The 22,305-nt window shown below is 55.2% G+C and overlaps 1 protein-coding gene across 1 annotated transcript; it reads left to right on the plus strand.

Annotated features, from left to right (window-relative positions):
- The first annotated feature begins 15,556 nt into the window (after positions 1-15,556).
- LOC147659405 (uncharacterized) lies at positions 15,557-18,463 on the plus strand. The gene is given in 1 exon segment (XM_086951770.1): positions 15,557-18,463. A coding segment is annotated over 1 exon segment (2,907 nt).
- Positions 18,464-22,305: the final 3,842 nt, after the last annotated feature.

Genomic DNA, 22,305 nt, shown 5'->3' on the forward strand with positions numbered 1-22,305 from the left:
GAAGATGGATCCGAGAGGGTGCAGGTAGGGTCACATGCGGGAGAAGGAAGACGTTAGGAGAGTGTGATGAGGGTGTTGCTAGAGAGAACAAATAAGAGGACACGAGTGTGCAGAAAAAAAAAAGAGTAAATTAGACATGATGGTAGAGTGAGGGCGGTTGAGTGAGGGCGATAGACAGATAGGTAGAGTGAGGGCGATAGACAGAGTGGGTGTGTGGTTGTGGGTGTGTGGTTGTATGCATGTGTGAGATTGTATGTGTGTGGTTGTATGTGGGTTTATGCATGTGTAAGAGAGCAGCATAACAGCAGAAGAGAACAGGGAGTTAGAGAAGGAGGTGGGGTGGAAGAGAGCAGCAGATCAGCACAGGAGAAGAGAACAGGGAGTTAAGGAAGGAGGGCGGTAGAGTGGTAGAGTGAGGGCGGTAGACTGAGGGCCGTAGAGTGAGGGAGGTAGACTGAGGGCGGTAGAGTACCCACAGAGTAGGAACTCTGGTCAGGGGCACCTCTGCTTGCTGACCTGGTTAATTTCAGTATTAAGAGTCAAACGTCACAGAGGGCTCTGCCAGTCCTGACCTTCTGGATGGAGTGTGAAGTCAGTAAAGAAGATCCTGGCCAAGACCTAGCAGGGAAGGACCCACCTGTTAGAGCTATGCACTGGTCAATTCTGGCACTTGTGACCATCTCACATCAGCTCTTCTGAAAAGAGCCCCATAGCTGCGGATGCAAACTTTGAGAGAGCTCTCTGCTGTAGGTTCAGTTTGTTCTTGAGTGCAGTACACATGGGCGTAGGTTGTAACAGCAAGCATTGGGGGGCAGTGCGGCCATCAAAAGGTGGGGGCGTGCGGTTATCTGAAAGAACATACCACTATGCAGAAGCAGCCTTTAGGCAACTAACAATAAAAAAGCGTTGGTAAGCCCAATAGGGCTTGCCTTTGGCATCCACTGACTTTGCTAACGATTGTTGCAGATGCTTTTAATCAGCAAAATGCTTTACAGCGACGCTGCATTGCATCGGCAAAAAACAAAGGTGAGATGATGCAGCTGCTGCTAATCTTGACATGACAGGCACCATATACCATTTTCTTTTAACTGATTGGTCTTAGATGGCAGACGTCACGTACTTCGGCAATAGTGTTATTGATGTAGTGGAGCTAAATGGCAGCTGTTAGACCTTCCAAATAAAAAAGTGGGGAAAAACATATGATTGTGAGGTTAGGACAGCACAGTGGGATGGGTTTGAAGGGAGGAGGGACAATAGTGTCGTGGGTGAAGTGAGTGGGACAAAGAGCAGTAAAAGCATACTAGACATCCAAACAACAAGAAAAGCGGACATTAAAGGGAGGGTGGGAGGAACGAGCATATGGGGTGCGAGCGATAACGAAAGTTAATTGCTGTAAAAGGGGGAGCAGGAAGTGAGGCCGAGCACGCTGGTGAAAGCAGTCTGCTGCTTTCAAGTGCGATGCCAGATGCCAGCTTCGCGCGTGAATGCCTCACATGCACTGGCCATAAACCGCATTGCAAAGGTCTTTGGCAGCATTTTCCTGTTCCCCTTCTAAATCTCTCGCATAGCGATTGCTTACGCAATAACTAGGCGAGACCTAATAATGGTTGAGCTGGTGGCAGAAGTGGGCGGGGTGAAGAGACAACATGGACTGAGAGTGAGGAGGAATAAAAGCACACGAGGGAGATCACATGCAGTCTCATGGAGTGCTTTAACCAAAGGAACAAGAAACAGGAATGCTTTAACGCTGAAGGTTAGGATTTCCAGGCGAAAGGTTGACAGTGCACTGCGAGAGGGATGCGACCTAAAGAGAAGAGGATTTAGCTGCAGAACAGATATGGAGAGAGGGTAATCAGATAAGAGGCCTGGAGAGAGGTGGGAGGGGTGGGGGCCTGGGAGTAACACCGGAGGGGACGAGGGAAAGAACCCTCCCACAGAAAGGTCCTGAAGGCACTCTGGCGTGGAGGTGGCTGCAGGGCAGGACACATGTGAGCTCTCCCCGTCTCTAGTCACCGAGGCAGGGTGCGTGGACCACGCCAGGACACATGCGAGCGCCCCGTCTCTAGCCACCGAGGCAGGGTGCGTGGACCACGCCAGGACACATGCGAGCGCCCCCCGTCTCTAGCCACCGAGGCAGGGTGCGTGGACCACGCCAGGACACATGCGAGCACCCCCCGTCTCTAGCTACTGAGGCAGGGTGTGTGGACCACGCCAGGACACATGCGAGCGCCCCCCGTCTCTAGCCACCGGGGCAGGGTGCGTGGACCACGCCAGGACACATGCGAGCGCCCCCCCGTCTCTAGCCACCGAGGCAGAGTGCGTGGACCACGCCAGGACACATGCGAGCACCCCCCGTCTCTAGCCACCGGGGCAGGGTGCGTGGACCACGCCAGGACACATGCGAGTCCCCCCTTCTCTAGCCACCGAGGCAGAGTGCGTGGACCACGCCAGGACACATGCGAGCGCCCCCGTCTCTAGCCACTGAGGCAGGGTGCGTGGACCACGCCAGGACACATGCGAGCACCCCCCGTCTCTAGCTCCTGAGGCAGGGTGTGTGGACCACGCCAGGACATGTGAGCGCTCCCCGTCTCTAGCCACCGAGGCGGGGTGCATGGACCACGCCAGGACACGTGAGCGCCCCCCGTCTCTAGCCACCGAGGCAGGGTGCGTGGACCACGCCAGGACACGTGAGCGCTCCCCGTCTCTAGTCACCGAGGCAGGGTGCGCGGACCACGCCAGGACACATGCGAGCGCCCCCCGTCTCTAGCCACCGAGGCAGGGTGTGTGGACCACGCCAGGACACATGCGAGCACCCCCCGTCTCTAGCCACCGAGGCAGGGTGCGTGGACCACGCCAGGACACATGCGAGCGCTCCCCGTCTCTAGCCACCGAGGCAGGGTGCGTGGACCACGCAAGGACACGTGAGCGCCCCCCGTCTCTAGCCACCGAGGCAGGGTGCGTGGACCACGCCAGGACACGTGAGCGCTCCCCGTCTCTAGTCACCGAGGCAGGGTGCGTGGACCACGCCAGGACACATGCGAGCGCCCCCCGTCTCTAGCCACCGAGGCAGGGTGCGTGGACCACGCCAGGACACGTGAGTGCCCCCCGTCTCTAGCTACTGAGGCCGGGTGCGTGGACCACGCCAGGACACATGCGAGCGCCCCCCGTCTCTAGCTACTGAGGCAGGGTGCGTGGACCACGCCAGGACACATGCGAGCGCCCCCCGTCTCTAGCCACTGAGGCAGGGTGCGTGGACCACGCCAGGACACAGGCTGTGCTCTCATGGCAGCGCCCACACTGGCAGAGCAGGAACGGCCCTTCCCTCCAGCCCAGGCTGTACTCTCATGGCAGCGCCCACACTGGCAGAGCAGGGACGACCCTTCCCTCCAGCCCAGGCTGTACTCTCATGGCAGCGCCCACACTGGCAGAGCAGGGACGGCCCTTCCCTCCAGCCGAGGCTGTGCTCTCATGGCAGCGCCCACACTGGCAGAGCAGGGACGGCCCTTCCCTCCAGCCCAGGCTGTACTCTCATGGCAGCGCCCACACTGGCAGAGCAGGGACGGCCCTTCCCTCCAGCCCAGGCTGCCCTCTCATGGCAGCGCCCACACTGGCAGAGCAGGGACGGCCCTTCCCTCCAGCCCAGGGTGTCCTCTCATGGCAGCGCCCACACTGGCAGAGCAGGGACGGCCCTTCCCTCCAGCCCAGGGTGTCCTCTCATGGCAGCGCCCACACTGGCAGAGCAGGGACGGCCCTTCCCTCCAGCCCAGGCTGTGCTCTCATGGCAGCGCCCACACTGGCAGAGCAGGGACGGCCCTTCCCTCCAGCCCAGGCTGTACTCTCATGGCAGCGCCCACTGGCAGAGCAGGGACGGCCCTTCCCCCCAGCCCAGGCTGTCCTCTCATGGCAGCGCCCACACTGGCAGAGCAGGGACGGCCCTTCCCTCCAGCCCAGGGTGTCCTCTCATGGCAGCGCCCACACTGGCAGAGCGGGGGACGGCCCTTCCCTCCAGCCCAGGCTGTGCTCTCATGGCAGTGCCCACACTGGCAGAGCAGGGACGGCCCTTCCCTCCAGCCCAGGCTGTCCTCTCATGGCAGCGCCCACTGGCAGAGCAGGGACGGCCCTTCCCTCCAGCCCAGGCTGTACTCTCATGGCAGTGCCCACACTGGCAGAGCAGGGAAGGCCCTTCCCTCCAGCTTTGCAACACTCTCGGCAGCGCCCACACTGGCAGAGTAGGGACGGCCCTTCCCTCCAGCCCAGGCTGTGCTCCCATGGCAGCGCCCACACTGGCAGAGCAGGGACGGCCCTTTCCTCCAGCCCAGGCTGTGCTCTCATGGCAGCGCCCACACTGGCAGAGCAAGGACGGCCCTTCCCTCCAGCCCAGGCTGTACTCTCATGGCAGCGCCCACACTGGCAGAGCCGGGACGGCCCTTCCCTCCAGCCCAGGCTGTGCTCTCATGGCAGCGCCCACACTGGCAGAGCAGGGACGGCCCTTCCCTCCAGCACAGGCTGTACTCTCATGGCAGCGCCCACTGGCAGAGCAGGGACGGCCCTTCCCTCCAGCCCAGGCTGTGCTCTCATGGCAGCGCCCACACTGGCAGAGCAGGGACGGCCCTTCCATCCAGCCCAGGGTGTCCTCTCATGGCAGCGCCCACACTGGCAGAGCAGGGGACGGCCCTTCCCTCCAGCCCAGGCTGTGCTCTCATGGCAGTGCCCACACTGGCAGAGCAGGGACGGCCCTTCCCTCCAGCCCAGGCTGTCCTCTCATGGCAGCGCCCACTTTCAGAGCAGGGACGGCCCTTCCCTCCAGCCCAGGCTGTCCTCTCATGGCAGCGCCCACTGGCAGAGCAGGGACGGCCCTTCCCTCCAGCCCAGGCTGTACTCTCATGGCAGCGCCCACACTGGCAGAGCAGGGACGGCCCTTCCCTCCAGCCCAGGGTGTCCTCTCATGGCAGCGCCCACACTGGCAGAGCAGGGACGGCCCTTCCCTCCAGCCCAGGCTGTGCTCTCATGGCAGCGCCCACACTGGCAGAGCAGGGACGGCCCTTCCCTCCAGCCCAGGCTGTGCTCTCATGGCAGCGCCCACACTGGCAGAGCAGGGACGGCCCTTCCCTCCAGCCCAGGCTGTGCTCTCATGGCAGCGCCCACACTGGCAGAGCAGGGACGGCCCTTTCCTCCAGCCCAGGCTGTGCTCTCATGGCAGCGCCCACACTGGCAGAGCAGGGACGGCCCTTCCCTCCAGCCCAGGCTGTCCTCTCATGGCAGCGCCCACACTGGCAGAGCAGGGACGGCCCTGCCCTCCAGCCCAGGCTGTGCTCTCATGGCAGCGCCCACACTGGCAGAGCAGGGACGGCCCTTCCCTCCAGCACAGGCTGTACTCTCATGGCAGCGCCCACTGGCAGAGCAGGGACGGCCCTTCCCTCCAGCCCAGGCTGTGCTCTCATGGCAGCGCCCACACTGGCAGAGCAGGGACGGCCCTTCCATCCAGCCCAGGGTGTCCTCTCATGGCAGCGCCCACACTGGCAGAGCAGGGGACGGCCCTTCCCTCCAGCCCAGGCTGTGCTCTCATGGCAGTGCCCACACTGGCAGAGCAGGGACGGCCCTTCCCTCCAGCCCAGGCTGTCCTCTCATGGCAGCGCCCACTTTCAGAGCAGGGACGGCCCTTCCCTCCAGCCCAGGCTGTCCTCTCATGGCAGCGCCCACTGGCAGAGCAGGGACGGCCCTTCCCTCCAGCCCAGGCTGTACTCTCATGGCAGCGCCCACACTGGCAGAGCAGGGACGGCCCTTCCCTCCAGCCCAGGCTGTGCTCTCATGGCAGCGCCCACACTGGCAGAGCAGGGACGGCCCTTCCCTCCAGCCCAGGCTGTGCTCTCATGGCAGCGCCCACACTGGCAGAGCAGGGACGGCCCTTTCCTCCAGCCCAGGCTGTGCTCTCATGGCAGCGCCCACACTGGCAGAGCAGGGACGGCCCTTCCCTCCAGCCCAGGCTGTCCTCTCATGGCAGCGCCCACACTGGCAGAGCAGGGACGGCCCTGCCCTCCAGCCCAGGCTGTGCTCTCATGGCAGCGCCCACTGGCAGAGCAGGGATGGCCCTTCCCTCCAGCCCAGGCTGTGCTCTCATGGCAGCGCCCACACCGGCAGAGCAGGGACGGCCCTTCCCCTCCAGCCCAGGCTGTCCTCTCATGGCAGCGCCCACACTGGCAGAGCAGGGACGGCCCTTCCCTCCAGCCCAGGCTGTGCTCTCATGGCAGCGCCCACACTGGCAGAGCAGGGACGGCCCTTCCCTCCAGCCCAGGCTGTCCTCTCATGGCAGCGCCCACACTGGCAGAGCAGGGACGGCCCTTCCCCTCCAGCCCAGGCTGTCCTCTCATGGCAGCGCCCACACTGGCAGAGCAGGGACGGCCCTTCCCTCCAGCCCAGGCTGTGCTCTCACGGCAGCGCCCACACTGGCAGAGCAGGGACGGCCCTTCCCTCCAGCCCAGGCTGTCCTCTCACGGCAGCGCCCACACTGGCAGAGCAGGGACGGCCCTTCCCTCCAGCCCAGGCTGTGCTCTCACGGCAGTGCCCACACTGGCAGAGCAGGGACGGCCCTTCCCTCCAGCCCAGGCTGTCCTCTCACGGCAGCGCCCACACTGGCAGAGCAGGGACGGCCCTTTCCTCCAGCCCAGGCTGTGCTCTCATGGCAGCGCCCACACTGGCAGAGCAGGGACGGCCCTTCCCTCCAGCCCAGGCTGTCCTCTCATGGCAGCGCCCACGCTGGCAGAGCCAGGGACGACCTTTCCCTCCAGCCCAGGCTGTCCTCTCATGGCAGCGCCCACACTGGCAGAGCAGGGACGGCCCTTCCCTCCAGCCCAGGCTGTGCTCTCATGGCAGCGTCCACACTGGCAGAGCAGGGACGGCCCTTCCCTCCAGCCCAGGCTGTGCTCTCATGGCAGCGCCCACTGGCAGAGCAGAGACGGCCCTTCCCTCCAGCCCAGGCTGTCCTCTCATGGCAGCGCCCACACTGGCAGAGCAGGGACGGCCCTTCCCTCCAGCCCAGGCTGTCCTCTCCTGGCAGCGCCCACTGGCAGAGCAGGGACGGCCCTGCCCTCCAGCCCAGGCTGCCCTCTCATGGCAGCGCCCACTAGCAGAGCAGGGACGGCCCTTCCCTCCAGCCCAGGCTGTGCTCTCATGGCAGCGCCCACACTGGCAGAGCAGGGACGGCCCTTCCCTCCAGCCCAGGCTGTCCTCTCATGGCAGCGCCCACACTGGCAGAGCAGGGACGGCCCTTCCCTCCAGCCCAGGCTGTCCTCTCATGGCAGCGCCCACTGGCAGAGCAGGGACGGCCCTTCCCTCCAGCCCAGGCTGCCCTCTCATGGCAGCGCCCACTGGCAGAGCAGGGACGGCCCTTCCCTCCAGCCCAGGCTGTGCTCTCATGGCAGCGCCCACTGGCAGAGCAGGGACGGCCCTTCCCTCCAGCCCAGGCTGTACTCTCATGGCAGAGCCCACACTGGCAGAGCAGGGACGGCCCTTCCCTCCAGCCCAGGCTGTGCTCTCATGGCAGCGCCCACTGGCAGAGCAGGGACGGCCCTTCCCTCCAGCCCAGGCTGTCCTCTCATGGCAGCGCCCACACTGGCAGAGCAGGGACGGCCCTTCCCTCCAGCCCAGGCTGTCCTCTCATGGCAGCGCCCACTGGCAGAGCAGGGACGGCCCTGCCCTCCAGCCCAGGCTGTCCTCTCATGGCAGCGCCCACACTGGCAGAGCAGGGACGGCCCTTCCCTCCAGCTTTGCAACACTCTCGGCAGCTCCACGGGCAGAGCTGCGACAAAGGACCGGCCACGGACTCGAGGTGCACTCAACACGGATTTATTGACATATATACAATATATACAGTTCAAAGCGTCATCGCCAGGGTGGCATGACGGCCACGAGAGAGGCCCGCACCTCCCGGGGGGGCAGCCTCCAATCCTCTTCATAAAGCTCCCTGCTGGAGCCCCCGCTGCTATGGCGCGCCAGCAGCGTCCGCAGCGGCTGGGGGGGCTCAGCAGTGGAGACCACCAGCAGCAGGCAGTCCCGGCCGCCCTCCGGTGTGGTGACCCCTCCGGGGGCGGTGGCTTGAGTGGCCCCCATGATGGCCTTCAGGGGGGCCCGGCCGGCCGCCAGGGCCTGCGCGTCCGGGGGGTCCAGCAGGCAGGCCAGGTAGAGGCCCACCCGGCTCCTGCGCTCCCCGAAGGCCAGGTCCACGCGGTGCTGGGTGGAGGTTCCGGCGGCGTCAGTCAGGGTGGCCGTGTAGGCCCCCTGCTGGCTGAGCTGGGGCACGTAGAGGCCGCACAGCAGGTCCTCCAGGTGCAGGTATAAGGTGTTCCGGAGGGACCCCGGGCCGGCCAGGGCCAGCAGCCGCCGCTCCCTCTCCGCCGCCCGGTGCGCGGCCCACAGCACCCGCTGGCAGTGGGGCAGGTCCGGGCGCTGGAGCAGGCTCTGTGCCAGGGCCTGCTGGGCGGCGGGGGGCAGCAGCCCGAGGCCACAGGCCTCCTCCAGCAGCGGGGCCACCTGCTGGGGCTGGCGGGGGGCGGGCAGGCGGCGGACGGCCCGCAGCAGCTCCTGGGCGTTGAGGCGCAGCAGCTCCTGGGCCCCCGGGGTCAGGGGCACCTCCTCGATGACGCGGAGGAGCAGCCGCCGGCAGGCGCACGGGCCAGGGGTCGGCTGCGGCCATCTGGGGCTCAGAGGCGGAGCAGCAGGCACAGCAGGAGCAGGCACAGCAGGAGCACCGGGAGCAGCGGGAGCACCTGGAGCAGGAGCAGGAGCAGGAGCACCAGGAGCACCAGGAGCACCGGGAGCAGCAGGAGCAGCAGGAGCACCGGGAGCAGCGGGAGCACCGGGAGCAGGAGCAGGAGCACCGGGAGCAGCGGGAGCACAGGCACAGCGGGAGCACCGGGAGCGGGAGCAGCGGGAGCACAGGCACAGCGGGAGCACCGGGAGCAGCGGGAGCACAGGCACAGCGGGAGCACCGGGAGCAGGAGCACAGGGAGCAGCAGGAGCAGCAGGAGCACCGGGAGCAGCAGGAGCACCGGGAGCAGGAGCACAGGGAGCAGCAGGAGCACCGGGAGCAGCAGGAGCACCGGGAGCAGCAGGAGCAGGAGCACCAGGAGCACCAGGAGCAGGGTCCGAGCAGGCGCATGGTCTGGGTCCACACGCGAACAAGGAATCCAGCGCGGAGCCTCAACCAGGGTCAGCTGCGCTCGGCTCGGGCCTTTAAATACCTGCAGAGTAACCGCTCACACCGCTCCCGGGAGTGTCGCTCACACATCCTGTGATTCTGGGCAAATCACCTCACCTCCCGAGCCCCCCAAAGGGAATGAGTGCTGAGGTGGAATGTGTGGTGACATGTAAAGCGCTCTCATACCCGCTCTCGCGTTATTAAAGGTTCAGCTATGGTGTTGCATTATTTAGCAATGCCAATAGCTCAATCTTTAATAATGCGACCAAATGCTTGGATTGCCAACCACTCACACTGCCCCGGGCCACACTCGTCAGCACTCTAAAGGCCCATTCAAACCTTGTCCTCTCTGCACATGCCACCACGGGGGGGGTGGGGGGTGGGCGGTACACGCCGGGTTACCTCGTTTTCACAACTTGAGTTTCCAGTCCTGGAAACGCTCAGTGCCCAGTAGCATTGACGTCATTGCTGTCGCAGCATTGCTGTGATACTGTCAGCTGACGGGGCTCATTCTTGCAATGTTATTGGTTCGAGCCATTATTCAAGCACAGGCTGAGCTTTCCCTTCAAAACAATGCTGAACCCCCACGTGGCTGCAGCTTTGCTGACATCTGCTTTTGCTGTGATGATGCCTTAGGCTGCGCCGGAAGTGCATTGGCTGCAATACTACGTCACACGCGGACAAGTGACTCCTTGTATTATGATAGAGTCTGTTAAGGACATTATTACCCTGCGGGCTGAGCTTGAGCATTGCTATCTTGTAACCAGGGTGAGGCAGGCACCATGCTGCTCATCAGACCTCGCAAGGCGCCTTGAGGCGATGGCTTCAGGCTGCACTGTTCTGGGGCATCATTTGCGGCTGCCTCGGGGCGCTGCCGTGGGATTCGGGGAGCTGCTGGTTCCCCAAGGGCCTTGCCCGCTCCGCCGAAGCCCCAAGGACTTGATGGGAGGCAGGGAGCGGGCAGCCTCACTCCACACGCCATCGGAGTGGGCAGATCCAGCAGGGTTGGCGCTACATCAGTAGACGTGGCGCTACATCAAAACCAACCCCACGTCACTGCTGCCCTGGAGTGGAGCAGTGAGGAGCACAGCACACCAAAGAAACCAATATAATACGAATTCAGATTTAGCCAACGTCGCTTTCCAAGGTTTACCTTAAAGGAAGTAAACAGATTTATTGCTAGAATACGACTGCCCGAGGCCACGCAGTGGCCATTAGGAGGGCGGGCTCCTAGTCACGGAGGGCTGTCCCGCCCCCGCATGACGCACTAGTTTCCTCACCCGAGGCAGTCTCCCCTGGTTGGTGGAGACTGGTAAGTGATGCACGTCCGGGGCGGCTGGGAGGGGCCGTCTGGAGTACTTCAGACCCCTGCCCCGTTGGGGAGGCCTCTTTGCCGCCCCGGACGTCGCAGTTCCACGTTGGGACACTCTTTTGTCTCGCCTCTGGTCGCCGGCCAGAGGTCCGGTCTTGCGACGTGTTTCCCGGCGTTCGACGGTTCGTGTTGCCTGTGGTGAGTGGGGAGGACTTGGGTGGGCCGCGTTCCCACGGAGATGCGTTTAGGCAATTGTCTTGTTCGGGGGCATGTGGGTCACTGGTGCGGCCCCGGCGGCCCCCCCACCCCCTCCTCGTTGGGTAACACTTTGTTTAATGCATGGGACTTTTAAGCAGTCCTTGCCCTTAGTCATGTTGTGCTCGGGAGTTATTGTCCCATCGGAGCAGTTGTTTGTTGTCTCCCTCCAGGGGTACTATTACTCCAGCGTCTCGTTTTCTGCGTGGCATGCGAGGCGCTTACCTTAGCTCGTGAGTGCGTGTTCCTACGGAGCAGTTGGTTGTTTCTCGGTGCCTTCATTACGTCTCCCTCCTGGGGTACTATTACTCCATCGTCTCGCGTTTCTGTGGGGCAATCGAGGCGCTGTCCTCCTCCCCTACCTCTGTACACGGTATGCAAAGAGTATGATGAGGATCGGATACATATAACTATTGCAAGGCTGCGAGTCCGTTTTTATTTATGGTCAGGCACAGCGCGTTAAGAAATAAGAAGGGGGAGCAGATGGGTAACACGTGCGCAGGCGTTAGCTGTTGTAATTTTCGGCCAGGACCCTTTCAGGCAGGCCTGTCTTAGAACGCCCCCCCCTTAATAGCATGGAATCGTTCTGCAGTTTCAACGCTTGCTAGCGTGGTGTTTAGAACTAATTTTATTTCACGTGCAGGCTGCAGCATTTGGTATAGAAGGTTCGTTCCCCTGCTCAGGAACTTGTTGTGTACATGCTGGTTTTGAAATACGAATTCCCCTGGCTCTGCCGGGCGCTGATGATATAGCGTGCATGTTTCTCAATGTTTTTGTGCTTCAATTAGTGTGAAATTGGTCTGGAGTGCGACAGGGATCCAATCTTCAGCCCGGTTTGAATTTGTTCGTTACTGCTCACTGTGTGTCACAGCTCTTCATTTCATTTGTTTTCTATCACGTTAGGGCATTGCCCAGGGGCGCATGGTCACAAGTTGAGCGTGGCACGTCCCCTACCATTGCTCAAATGCGAACACAGGCCTTTTATTGTGGCTCCCCGCGCATTCATCGGCAGGTATGCGGCGTGGGGTGGCATCATCTGTCCGGACCAGTGGCTGAGTCGAAATAGGGCCTTGGCCTGGAGGTTAATGGCCGACCGCCCCCAATCACCTCCTGGCGGCCATTTGGTCTTACGGGATCATGTTTCCGACTCGTTGCCGGGCGGGGGGCCTTTAAACATTTCTTGCTGGGGTTCCCCCTGCTACACGATCAGATCGTATGGTGCACCGTCTCGGCGGGTGACTTGCCCTGCGTCGTTTGTCGTGAGATACGCTAGTAACATTGTGTCTGGTTTGTGCGCGAGTAACGGGAAGGTGTGTTTTGGATGATGGCAGCAGGGGTCATTTGCTTGTGCGGTATGTGTCCGAGGAGTCTGCTGGGTCCCGTTGCTCCTATATCCTGGCGTGGTCCCCTTGGGGGGAGGGCAGCCTCGTTCCCCAGATTAGCGGCCCAGCGGCGTTGAGAGAGTGGGCTTTGAGGCCTTGGCTGCCTGGGGCGTTGACCCGTTGCGGCTCAGCAGAATCAAGCGCATGCTAGGTCGGGCAGCGGGTGCGTCGGGCTGTTTCGCCCTTCTGGGGGCAGTGAGTGTTGTGCATATGGGTCACGGCCTCCTAAACTTTGGGGGCAAGTTGTCTGGGGTTCGGCGGGAGCACGGGTGGTGGTGGTATTGTGCCGAGCGCAGTCCCGCGGGTACCTTGGCACGAGGCGATCACAGGCGGGTGTCGCCGGTTCCATGCTGCTAACCGCCACGGGGAATACAGAGTTATTTTCGGCATGTTGTTGTTATTGCTGCTGTCCCGGACTTGGCTCGAAGGGAGGGGGTAGAGGCATGAGGTAATTCCCATTAGCACTAGCCTCGGGCTATCGGCGCCGAAATTCGGCGGTGCCTGCTGTGGTTTCTTTTGAAACGCTTCTGACCACGGCGCTAATTCAGTTAGATATTCAAATTACGTGGTCATCCCAGCATACATACTCGTCACTGACGGGTAATATATTAACTCTGCGTCATTAGTGTTCCACTCCGAGCCCATTATTCAGTCATCTCGTTGTTGGGGTGGCGGCTATTTTCGGGCCTTTCTCGGCACATCGGTTGTAGGTTTGTTGTGCTGGCACACTTGGGTCAGTCTCCCACCCATCTGGAACGACGTGATTTCTATACCGCAGTGTGGTTTGATAAAGTACATGCATATACGAGCAAGCGCGGGGATGGTGCTGGTCTTCGGCAGTTTCCTACTATTCCGGTGCACGTGCGTAATGGCGGCCGGGTGCGGCCATTTTTAGGGACATCATTGTGTGATGTCCGGCGCATAAGGGTAAGGGCGTCCAGTGCGGCCATTTTCAGGGGCGGCTTGGGAGCAAGCCCCCTAGCTCAGTTCCTCAGTTCTAGTTTCAAATAGTTAGGCCTCTTCCCCTTAATCGGAATTTTCAAGATGCCACTAGCCCGGAAAATGAGGTGTGTAAAGTAGCCATGTCAGCCTAGCAGAAAAGCACAAACCAAGAGGCCCGGGCCCCAAACTGAAAGTGTTGCACAGATACTCATGAGGTATTCTGGTTGCCTGAAATAACTATTCTGGTTTGCTCCCATGTAACCCTGTTACGAAATTGACAAGCTATTTATAAGGAAGGGCACTACACGATTTCAATGGGATCAGCCGTGCGGTGCTAACCCGTAAGGCATGTTACTGCTTTATAATTTCACCCCGCATCGGTTGTGCCTTCCCTATAAGTTTCAATGAACAGGTGCGAGTGCACAAGCCTTAACGTCACCAGTATTGCTCATTTTGTAGGATGTGCAGTTAAGAATATTTTCACATCCATCTCCCCCCCCTGTGCGCCAATTTGGTCCGGTTCGGGAGCCCGGCATAGGGGGAAGTCGAGGCTAATACGTAACATCCTGTCCCATGGTATCTTACTGTGGAAAAGTAAATTTTGCCATGTTCTGTGTCCCTACGTGTTCCCCATCTTATGTTATATGTGCATGATCAATATGCATATGTATTCCCTTATGACCGATTAAAGACGCAATTACAGTTGTGTCCATCTCTAGTATGCCAGTTTCCAGTTCTCGTGAAAGCTACGAGTATTAGGTCTATGTAAAGCTATGTTGCCACGTTTCATAGTGTGCACGTTAATTCAGTAAAAGTCCCCGTTTCTAGGCCTCAAAAGGGCCCGGACCCAGATTCAGCTCCTGTCTCCTGAACCCTCTCCGAGGAGCGATGCAGCCCCCACCTGTATCCCTGACCCTTCACTTACTTCCTGCCTCACAGTGCCCGGCTCGGCCTGGCTCTGCCTGCCAGTCTGCCAAGAGTATGTTATGATTCTAGTTATCAGTCCAGCACTCCTTCTCTGCATTCCTAAAGCTACTGAATCGCATCAATAGTTTCAGTCATCGTTTAGCCTTTACGTCTCCATGTAAGAGAAATACTGTATTAATGTTCATTTAATATTCCTTGCACCCGCACTACATGTAGAATAATGCATGCACCAGTCTTAGAGTCTGTTAGCCTTTGCCCTGATAACTTTTGGATTCTATCAACATGTTCTCTAAACATCAGATACTAGATAGTGTTTAGGTACATGTCGCTCTGACTCTCCAGACTTTCGTCTCCTCTTCTAGCGCAGAAGTCATAGCCCCCAGTTCCTCCTAGTAACACGTCATTGCCAGCTTGCGCGCACCACTAGGTCAGAGGTCCCGGCTCCTTAGGTAGCCCCCTCCATGTTTCCGCCCCATTTATGACATATTCTGTTACGTTTACATCACATGTCTATGTACACGCCTCTTGTTACACCTACTTTCTGCCTTATCTTTCGCGACTGCTACAAACCCCGCCCACTGCTACGCCTACTACACTGAATGTAATGCAATTGTTTAACTATAAATATTGTGCACTGTTATTAAAAGTTATTCCCTTATGCTCATCCCAGATCCTGCCCCGGCAGCTGCCGGGCCCTGCCATCCTATTCCCGTGCAGGTTGTCCTGTTGCTGTCCTTTATGCTGTATTAAAAACTGCAAACTCCAGCTACCTCGAATCTTGACTCTTATTTATTGAGCTATCTGTTAATTAATTATTCCGAAAAATAGTACAGGTATTTAATTATTTATTTACCACATAATGGTGCCCGAATAGGGACTTGCCCTTTCCCCACGCGCCGGAGAAGCCACGCAGGCCCCCTGATCCTCTGCAGCCGTGACGGAACCATACCGTGCACGTGCAGATATTTCTGCTTCAAGTATCCCTCAGGCCCACGGAGGAGACGGAGGTTGCGGTCCAGCATCCAGACGAGGCGGTGGAGGAACGCGGCGAGTCCCGACCAGAGCCCAAGCCGAGAGTCCAAGGTCCGAGGTATCCGGAGGCCCACCCGTAACTGAAGTCCGAAGTTCGTAGTCCGTCGTCGTAGCAGTCCAGTCCAGTCCGAGGCCTTCCGTTTTTGCTGCCCGGTGAGTACCGTTGCTGGGGTAGTATCTAGACAGGGTCAATTAATTTGTCTCTGGTCCGTGGGTTTGGGTACGCAAATCCAACACGAAGTGTCCACCTAAGTGGATGCGGGTCCTGACGTGTCTCTTTATGAGACCGGTATGTTTCGTACTGTTTCAGCAGTGCATCTAGTAATTCTAGTAAGTTCTGTTCTCGAGAAAATTCATGTGTTTCTGTTCTCAGTATTCCAGGTAATGTTTCTGTCCGAACTGTTATTTTAAATGTTCTTCAATGTGTTTTCAATGTCGTGGTATGAATGTGTTGTTTTTCAGTAATCATCGTGTTCATTGTGTATTGTATTGTGTCTAGACTCTAGTTCAGCCATGCCTCTGTTCTCCAAGTTACGTCAGTTAAAAACTAGAAAATGTCTGCTCGAGGAAGCAGTTCCTGTCCCGCCTAGGGACAGTCCAGGTCATTTTATGTATCACAAGCATGGCATAAATGCCATATTATATCTAGATCTATGGGTCGAGTATACCAAGGAATTAGAAGAAAAGTATAGATGGCCTGTATCAGGCACATGGGATGCCGAGTGCATCATGCGAGTAGAAGAAGTATTATGGAAAAAGAAAGCCAGACAGTCACAGAAAGATGCCATCGAGTTATGGCGCAAAGAATCTCATAAAAGAACAGAAAAAGAAATCAGAAAAACAGAATTAAGTAGAGAATCCATAGAAAGAGCCCAGGAAAGGGAGTTAATCGAAGTAGGTGAACGAGTTAAAGTCGAACAGTCAGACAGACAGAGGAATGCCCTTATTAAGGGTATGTACCCTCTTCTTGCCGAGGGCTTGCCAAAAGCAACCCCGGAGGCATCCAGTAGTTTCCCGCCACCACTAGTTCCGACCAAGCTACGTCACAAACCGACCGCAGCTGATATTTTTCTCTCGTCCTATTTGGACGACACAGTCCCAGAATATGCAAATCCTGTTCCGCCAGCTCCTGCAAATAATGTAATTTCTGCTCCTCCAGCCACCGGGGCACCCGTTACGGTACCCCCGGTCCAGCCCACATTACAAGTACCCTCTACATCGGTCACTCTGCCAGCACGAAGAGTATCAGTCGACGATTCCAGTTTAGGGGCCGCGGGGGGAGGTCCTCCTGGTACCCCGCCGCCACACAAACGTGTAATATTAGCCGAGTTACATGAACGTGCGTTACAGCGCACGCCCAAACATCAGTCAGTTGCAGATATCAGGCGAGCTCTTACCGAATGCCGTTATGATCCGGTCCCAGGTGATGATAGTATGGTTATATATTCATTACGCGTAAGACGGGTGACCGAGTATTTGGACACCCTACCAAATATGAAAGAAGATCTAGACAGAATATATCGTTTCATCCGTACAGGGGATGATCCAGAAAGTATTGGCGAAGTCATGTCTCTAAGGAAAGCTGAGACTCAGCTCATGCTATTAAAGTTTCTAATAAATTGTTTAATAAGAGAACAAGATTATCCGACTAAAGATCCGACCGAAATGAGAGCTCTGACGAAATGGAGTGATCATATAGCCGAGGGAAGACACAAGACACTCAGTAGTATAGAGAGTATGTACAAGAAAATACGTAAAGAAATAATAAGGTTACACGAACAACGCAAAGAAGCACTAGTAAGCGAGAAAGAAAGTAACTCTGATACTGAGGAAGCAGAAGACGAGAATCCTTCCAGAATAGCGTATGTAGGTAGAACTAGACTTTCCGACCGACATTCACGTCTAGAACACAAGAAAGTTTTCTCTCTTCCAGCACCAGAACAAGAGAATCTAGAGCAAGTATTTCAAGCTACCGATCACATTCTGAAATCACGAATCGGTTATAGTGAACTTAGTACCATGCATGAACAAGAACTAGTCCGATCAGCAGTCCGATGGACTACTGATTCTACCACTTTTCCAGACGAAATAGTGGCACAAATGTTTCTGAAACTGCCCCCAGCCGAGCAGCGACTGGTGGGTATGTATATGATCTAGCACCTCATTACTCTGTATGAGGGTCAGCATTCTGATCCAGGTCCGTTACATGATGTTCTGAACGAGTTACTACAGTACAGATGGAAAGGTCTAGGTACCGATTTAATTAGTATAATTCTAGAACAGCGCCACAAATATAGAACATTCCTGAACCCGCATTTTGTTCATGTCTCACCTCCAGAAAGTAAACCATTTTACATAGACAGACAGCATCCGTTACGAGAAGTACACCCAGTTAGGACACAGGGTGGTGAAATGCAACGAGTATTTGTTTACACCCCGATTACCAAGATGGAACTCTTAGAGATGAAGAAGTTAATTCCCTGTCACGATAAAGATCCAGCAGGGTTCCACCGTGAATTAAAAGACATGCTCCGTATGGGAGAATACACGTATCCAGATATAATTAAAATGTTAAAGGTTCTGTTGCCTGCGGGCATATATGAAAAACTCAAAGAAAAAGAATGGGAGGTGGGAGAGAAAAAGATAGATTGGGCAGCTCTAGAAGCTGAAGATAATATACGAGTACCAGGTACCGGTCTAGGAGACAAATGTAAAGAATTGCCCGAACTATTAATACAAGTTTTGCCAAGATTACTAGCCACGAAAAAGGAAGACTGGGATGCAATTTCAGCCTGTAAACAGAAACAAGACTAAGATACTAGTGATTTTTATTCTAGGTTTGAGAAATGTTTCAGTATCAACAGTGGTCTCAAGACGAGTAGCGAGTCATACCCTCATCTTTTTGTTACTAAACTAGTCGAGAATTCAAGTCCACAAGTTAAAAATCGAGTTTTGAAAGTCGAAAGTACATGGCAAGCTAATACTCCGTCCCAAATGTTACAGATGCTCCAGTACCACCAGAATAGAATCAGAGAAGAGCAAGATCATGAAAGGAAACGTATGAAAGACACAAAAATGAAAGTATTAGTTGCACAATCTGTTCCTCAAGACAGTCAGAAGAGGGGTATGAATCAAGCCAGTCATCCTGCAGTTCCTGTTAAAGGGACCTGCAATTATTGTAAACAGCCAGGTCATTTTATAAACGAGTGTGCAGTTCTGAAACACAACATAGCTACCGGTAAGACTAAAGAAAGACCACGTCCGCCTAGACAAGAACAAGTTTCACAGACTTCTCAGTTACCACAGAATGCACAACAGACAGTTACAATACCGCAGCCTATTGCTGCAACACAGCATGTTACACAGCAAATGTACCAGTATGCACAGTCCGAGTATCCAGAATACCAGCAGTATTCATGAAACAGCCTAGAGAGGGAGGTAGGCTTGCCTCTCATCGAGATACCTGTAGATCAAGAGTGTCCCTATGTTCACAGTCAAGTATTAGGGAAAGACAGAAAGTTTCTGATAGATACAGGGGCAAGTAGGACTACTATCAGTCACGACGAGGTTCCAGGGGCTCCGCTCTCAGGCTCTAGAAATATTTCCCTTGGATTTTCAGGAAAGCCAATAGTTAACGAGATTTCCAAACCAGTTACTCTAGAAGTAGGTCCATTGTCCCGAACTACTGATCTGTTACTTACAAAGTCATGTCCAGAAAATGTGTTAGGCATTAAGACACTGAAAGAATTAGGTGCAGTTATTTGCTGCTCCCCAGAAGGAATACGTTTGTTTTTACGTGACTTCAAGGGTCACTATGTATTACGTGATTTTGATCCAAGATTGTTAAATGTTCCGCAGCATTTATGGGCGCAAGGTCCAACTGATGTTGGTTTTATGCAAATCACACCCCATCGTGTGACTCTGAAACCAGGTGTAGTGTTACCACGAATCAGACAGTACAGATTGCCACCTGAGGCTGTAGCAGCCTTATCCAAAATTATTGACGAGCTTATTGTTCAAGGAGTGGTTGTAGAAACTGACTCCAATATATGTAATTCTCCTATCATTCCAGTCATGAAACGTACTGATCCAAATGCACCTCCAGTATATCGATTAGTGATTGACCTTCGAGAACTTAATAAATGTATCATTCCCCAGTACCCAGTTGTCCCAGATATTTCTTCCCTATTGACAGCCATTGATTCTGAAGCTACGTTTTTCACAGTCATAGACCTCAAGAATGCATTTTTCAGTGTCCCCATTCATCCAGACAGCCAGTTCCTTTTGGGATTCTGTTTAAATGGAAGGAGCTATAAATTCACACGAGCTCCTCAAGGTTTCACAGAAAGCCCTAGTATTTACAGTCAAGCACTCAAGAGACAACTAGACAATATTCACATGCCAACTGACACTGCCCTGCTCCAGTATGTCGATGATCTACTGATCACAGCCCGCTCTGAACGTGACTGCGAGCGAGCGTCACTTACAGTTCTGTATTTCCTAGCCGAAATGGGGCACAAGGTGTCCCCTTCGAAGCTTCAATTCTGTGTCCAGCAAGTGATCTATTTAGGCCACTTACTGTCCAAGAGGGGTAGGCAGTTGACACCTGACCGTATCCAGTTAATAGCGAGTCTTCCTCAGCCCAAGACCCAGAAGGAGGTACGAGCTTTTATGGGCCTCACTTCTTATTGCAGACAATGGATTCCCCAGTATGCATTTCTAGCCAAGCCACTGATACGGTTAACGACACAGGAGGCAGCCGTATCGACTGTCCTCCCTTGGACATCTGAACATACACTTGCTTTTAATGAATTAAAGAAAGCCTTATGCCAAGCACCCGTTCTAGCTACACCGAACTACAGTAAGCCTTTTACACTTTTTGTCACAGAACGTGAAGGTACAGCATTATCTGTTCTCACACAAGATCAAGCAGGACAATACAAGCCTTGTGCTTATTTTTCGAGCACATTAGATCCAGTAGCCCAGGCTCTGCCTGCGTGCCTCAAGTCAGTTGCAGCCACAGCACTAGCTATTAGACAAAGTGATTCCATAGTGTTAGGACATTCCCTGACAGTACAAGTTCCACACTCCGTGGAAGTTCTTTTAAACCGAACACAGACTCAGCACTTGACAATTGCACGTTTAACAGGTTATGAACTGACACTGTTCCAGCCACACATAGAAATCAGACGCTGCAACGTTTTAAATCCTGCTACACTGTTACCGTCTGTTACTTCAAATCCTGCCACACATGACTGTGTGGAAGTTGTTAACACCATGACAAAGCCAAGACAAGACCTGACAGATATTCCGTTACCAGATCCCGACCTGACACTTTATGTGGATGGTTCATGTATGAGAACAAGTACAGGAGAACTAGTAGCCGCGTATGCAGTGACTACTGAAACTGAAGTTATAGAGACACACCGTATTGACACTTTGTCCGCTCAAGCAGCAGAGCTAGTCGCTCTGACCCAAGCCTGCATACGTGCCAAGAACCTGAAAGTTAATATCTACACAGATTCACGTTATACATTCGGAGTCGTACACGACTTTGGAGTGCTCTGGCAAGAAAGAGGTTTTATGACTTCTCATGGAACCAAGATTCAGCATGGTCTCCTCATTCAAGCTCTGTTAGAAGCAATACATTTACCGACAGCTATCGCTATCATGAAGTGCAAAGCACACACGAAAGTAACTGACATTATTTCCCAAGGTAATGATCTAGCAGATCAAACAGCCAAGCTCACAGCTCAGACTCCAGACATTCCAGTTAACACGACACAGACACACACTCCAGATCCGACTACATGTATGACAGTTAAGGACCCTACTCAAGATGTCATAGATATCCAGTCACATGCTACTCCCGATGAAATCAAGAAATGGTCCGAACAAGGAGGGGTCCAGACAGATCAGGGATGGTTGACGAAGGGAAAAGCCACATGGTTTCTCCCCGACTCAATGGTTCAAGTCATTATTAATACCGCACATAGTCCTGCACATTTAGGAGAAAAAAGCTATGTTAGACAGTATCCAGAACATTTGGTTCAACAAGCATTTACGAGCTGCAGCCAAGCAGAAAGTCCGTACCTGTATGATATGTTGTCAGTTCAATCCAGGTAAAAGTGTCCCGGTGGAACAAGGGGGATTCCAGCCTCCTGACCACCCTTTTGAGGTCCTCCAGATGGATTATATTCAGATGGAGCGATGTCGAGGTTTCAAGTATGTCCTTGTAGTTGTATGCGCTTTGTCCAGGTGGACAGAGGCATATCCAGTCCCAGATTACACAGCCGCGACCACTGCCAAGCAGCTGGTTCGTGAATTTTTCCCCCGTTATGGACTCCCTAGGGTCGTGTATTCTGACAACGGCCAGCCATTCTCATCTGAGTTAATGAAGCATGTTTCCCTTCTGTTAGGGTACCAGTGGAAGTTTCATTGTGTACGCCATCCTGAAGCAGCAGGTCTCGTAGAGAGACATAACCAGACCCTGAAAATCCGCATCGCCAAAGTCTGTAAAGAGAAAGGTGTGGACTGGCTAGTAGCTCTGCCAGTCGCCCTATTTTATATGCGCATGGTCGCACATTCCAGATCAGGTCTGTCCTCGTATGAGGTCGTATTCGGCCGCCCCCCGAATATGTGGGGTACACCTAGACCCTGAAGTATTACAGATGTTTCCAGTAATATGCTGACAGATTACCTAGCTTCCTTGATGTCTGCCCTACACTCTTGTCATTCACAGGTTGTCGCCGCATTTCCAGACAATACCGAGGTGAAACCGCATGAAATCGTTCCAGGAAGTTTGGTCCTCGTGAGGAATTTTGATCGTTCAAGTCCGCTGGAGCCCCGCTGGAAGCAGCCTCAACTTGTCCTTCTGACCACCCGTACGGCCGTGAAGTTGGAGGGCCGTAAGGGTTGGGTCCATCTGTCTCACGTCAAGAAGTTCCATGGATTGCAAACTAAGACTTTTTCCAAGAACATTTCCAAGGATTACCTTTCTTCTAAAGACTGCCAAAATACTATTCTCAAGGACTGTCCCGCTACTGACATTGATATAAAGCCCTCCCTGTTAGAGAAAACTCCGCAGCAGGAGTATAAACAGAAACTCCGGTCTAGTAAAATAAGTCAGCCAGTTTAATTGTCTAAGTCCCCCTCGGGTGAAACGGTTAGACAGGTTTCTGACATGTATGAGATAGACCCCCATAGTGAGAGAGTTAGTCAAAACTCTATCAGATGTATCGTTATTTTATGTTTTCTTCTAT

This window comes from Lissotriton vulgaris, unplaced genomic scaffold, assembly GCF_964263255.1.
Source record: "Lissotriton vulgaris unplaced genomic scaffold, aLisVul1.2 SCAFFOLD_369, whole genome shotgun sequence".
Taxonomy (NCBI): domain Eukaryota; kingdom Metazoa; phylum Chordata; class Amphibia; order Caudata; family Salamandridae; genus Lissotriton; species Lissotriton vulgaris.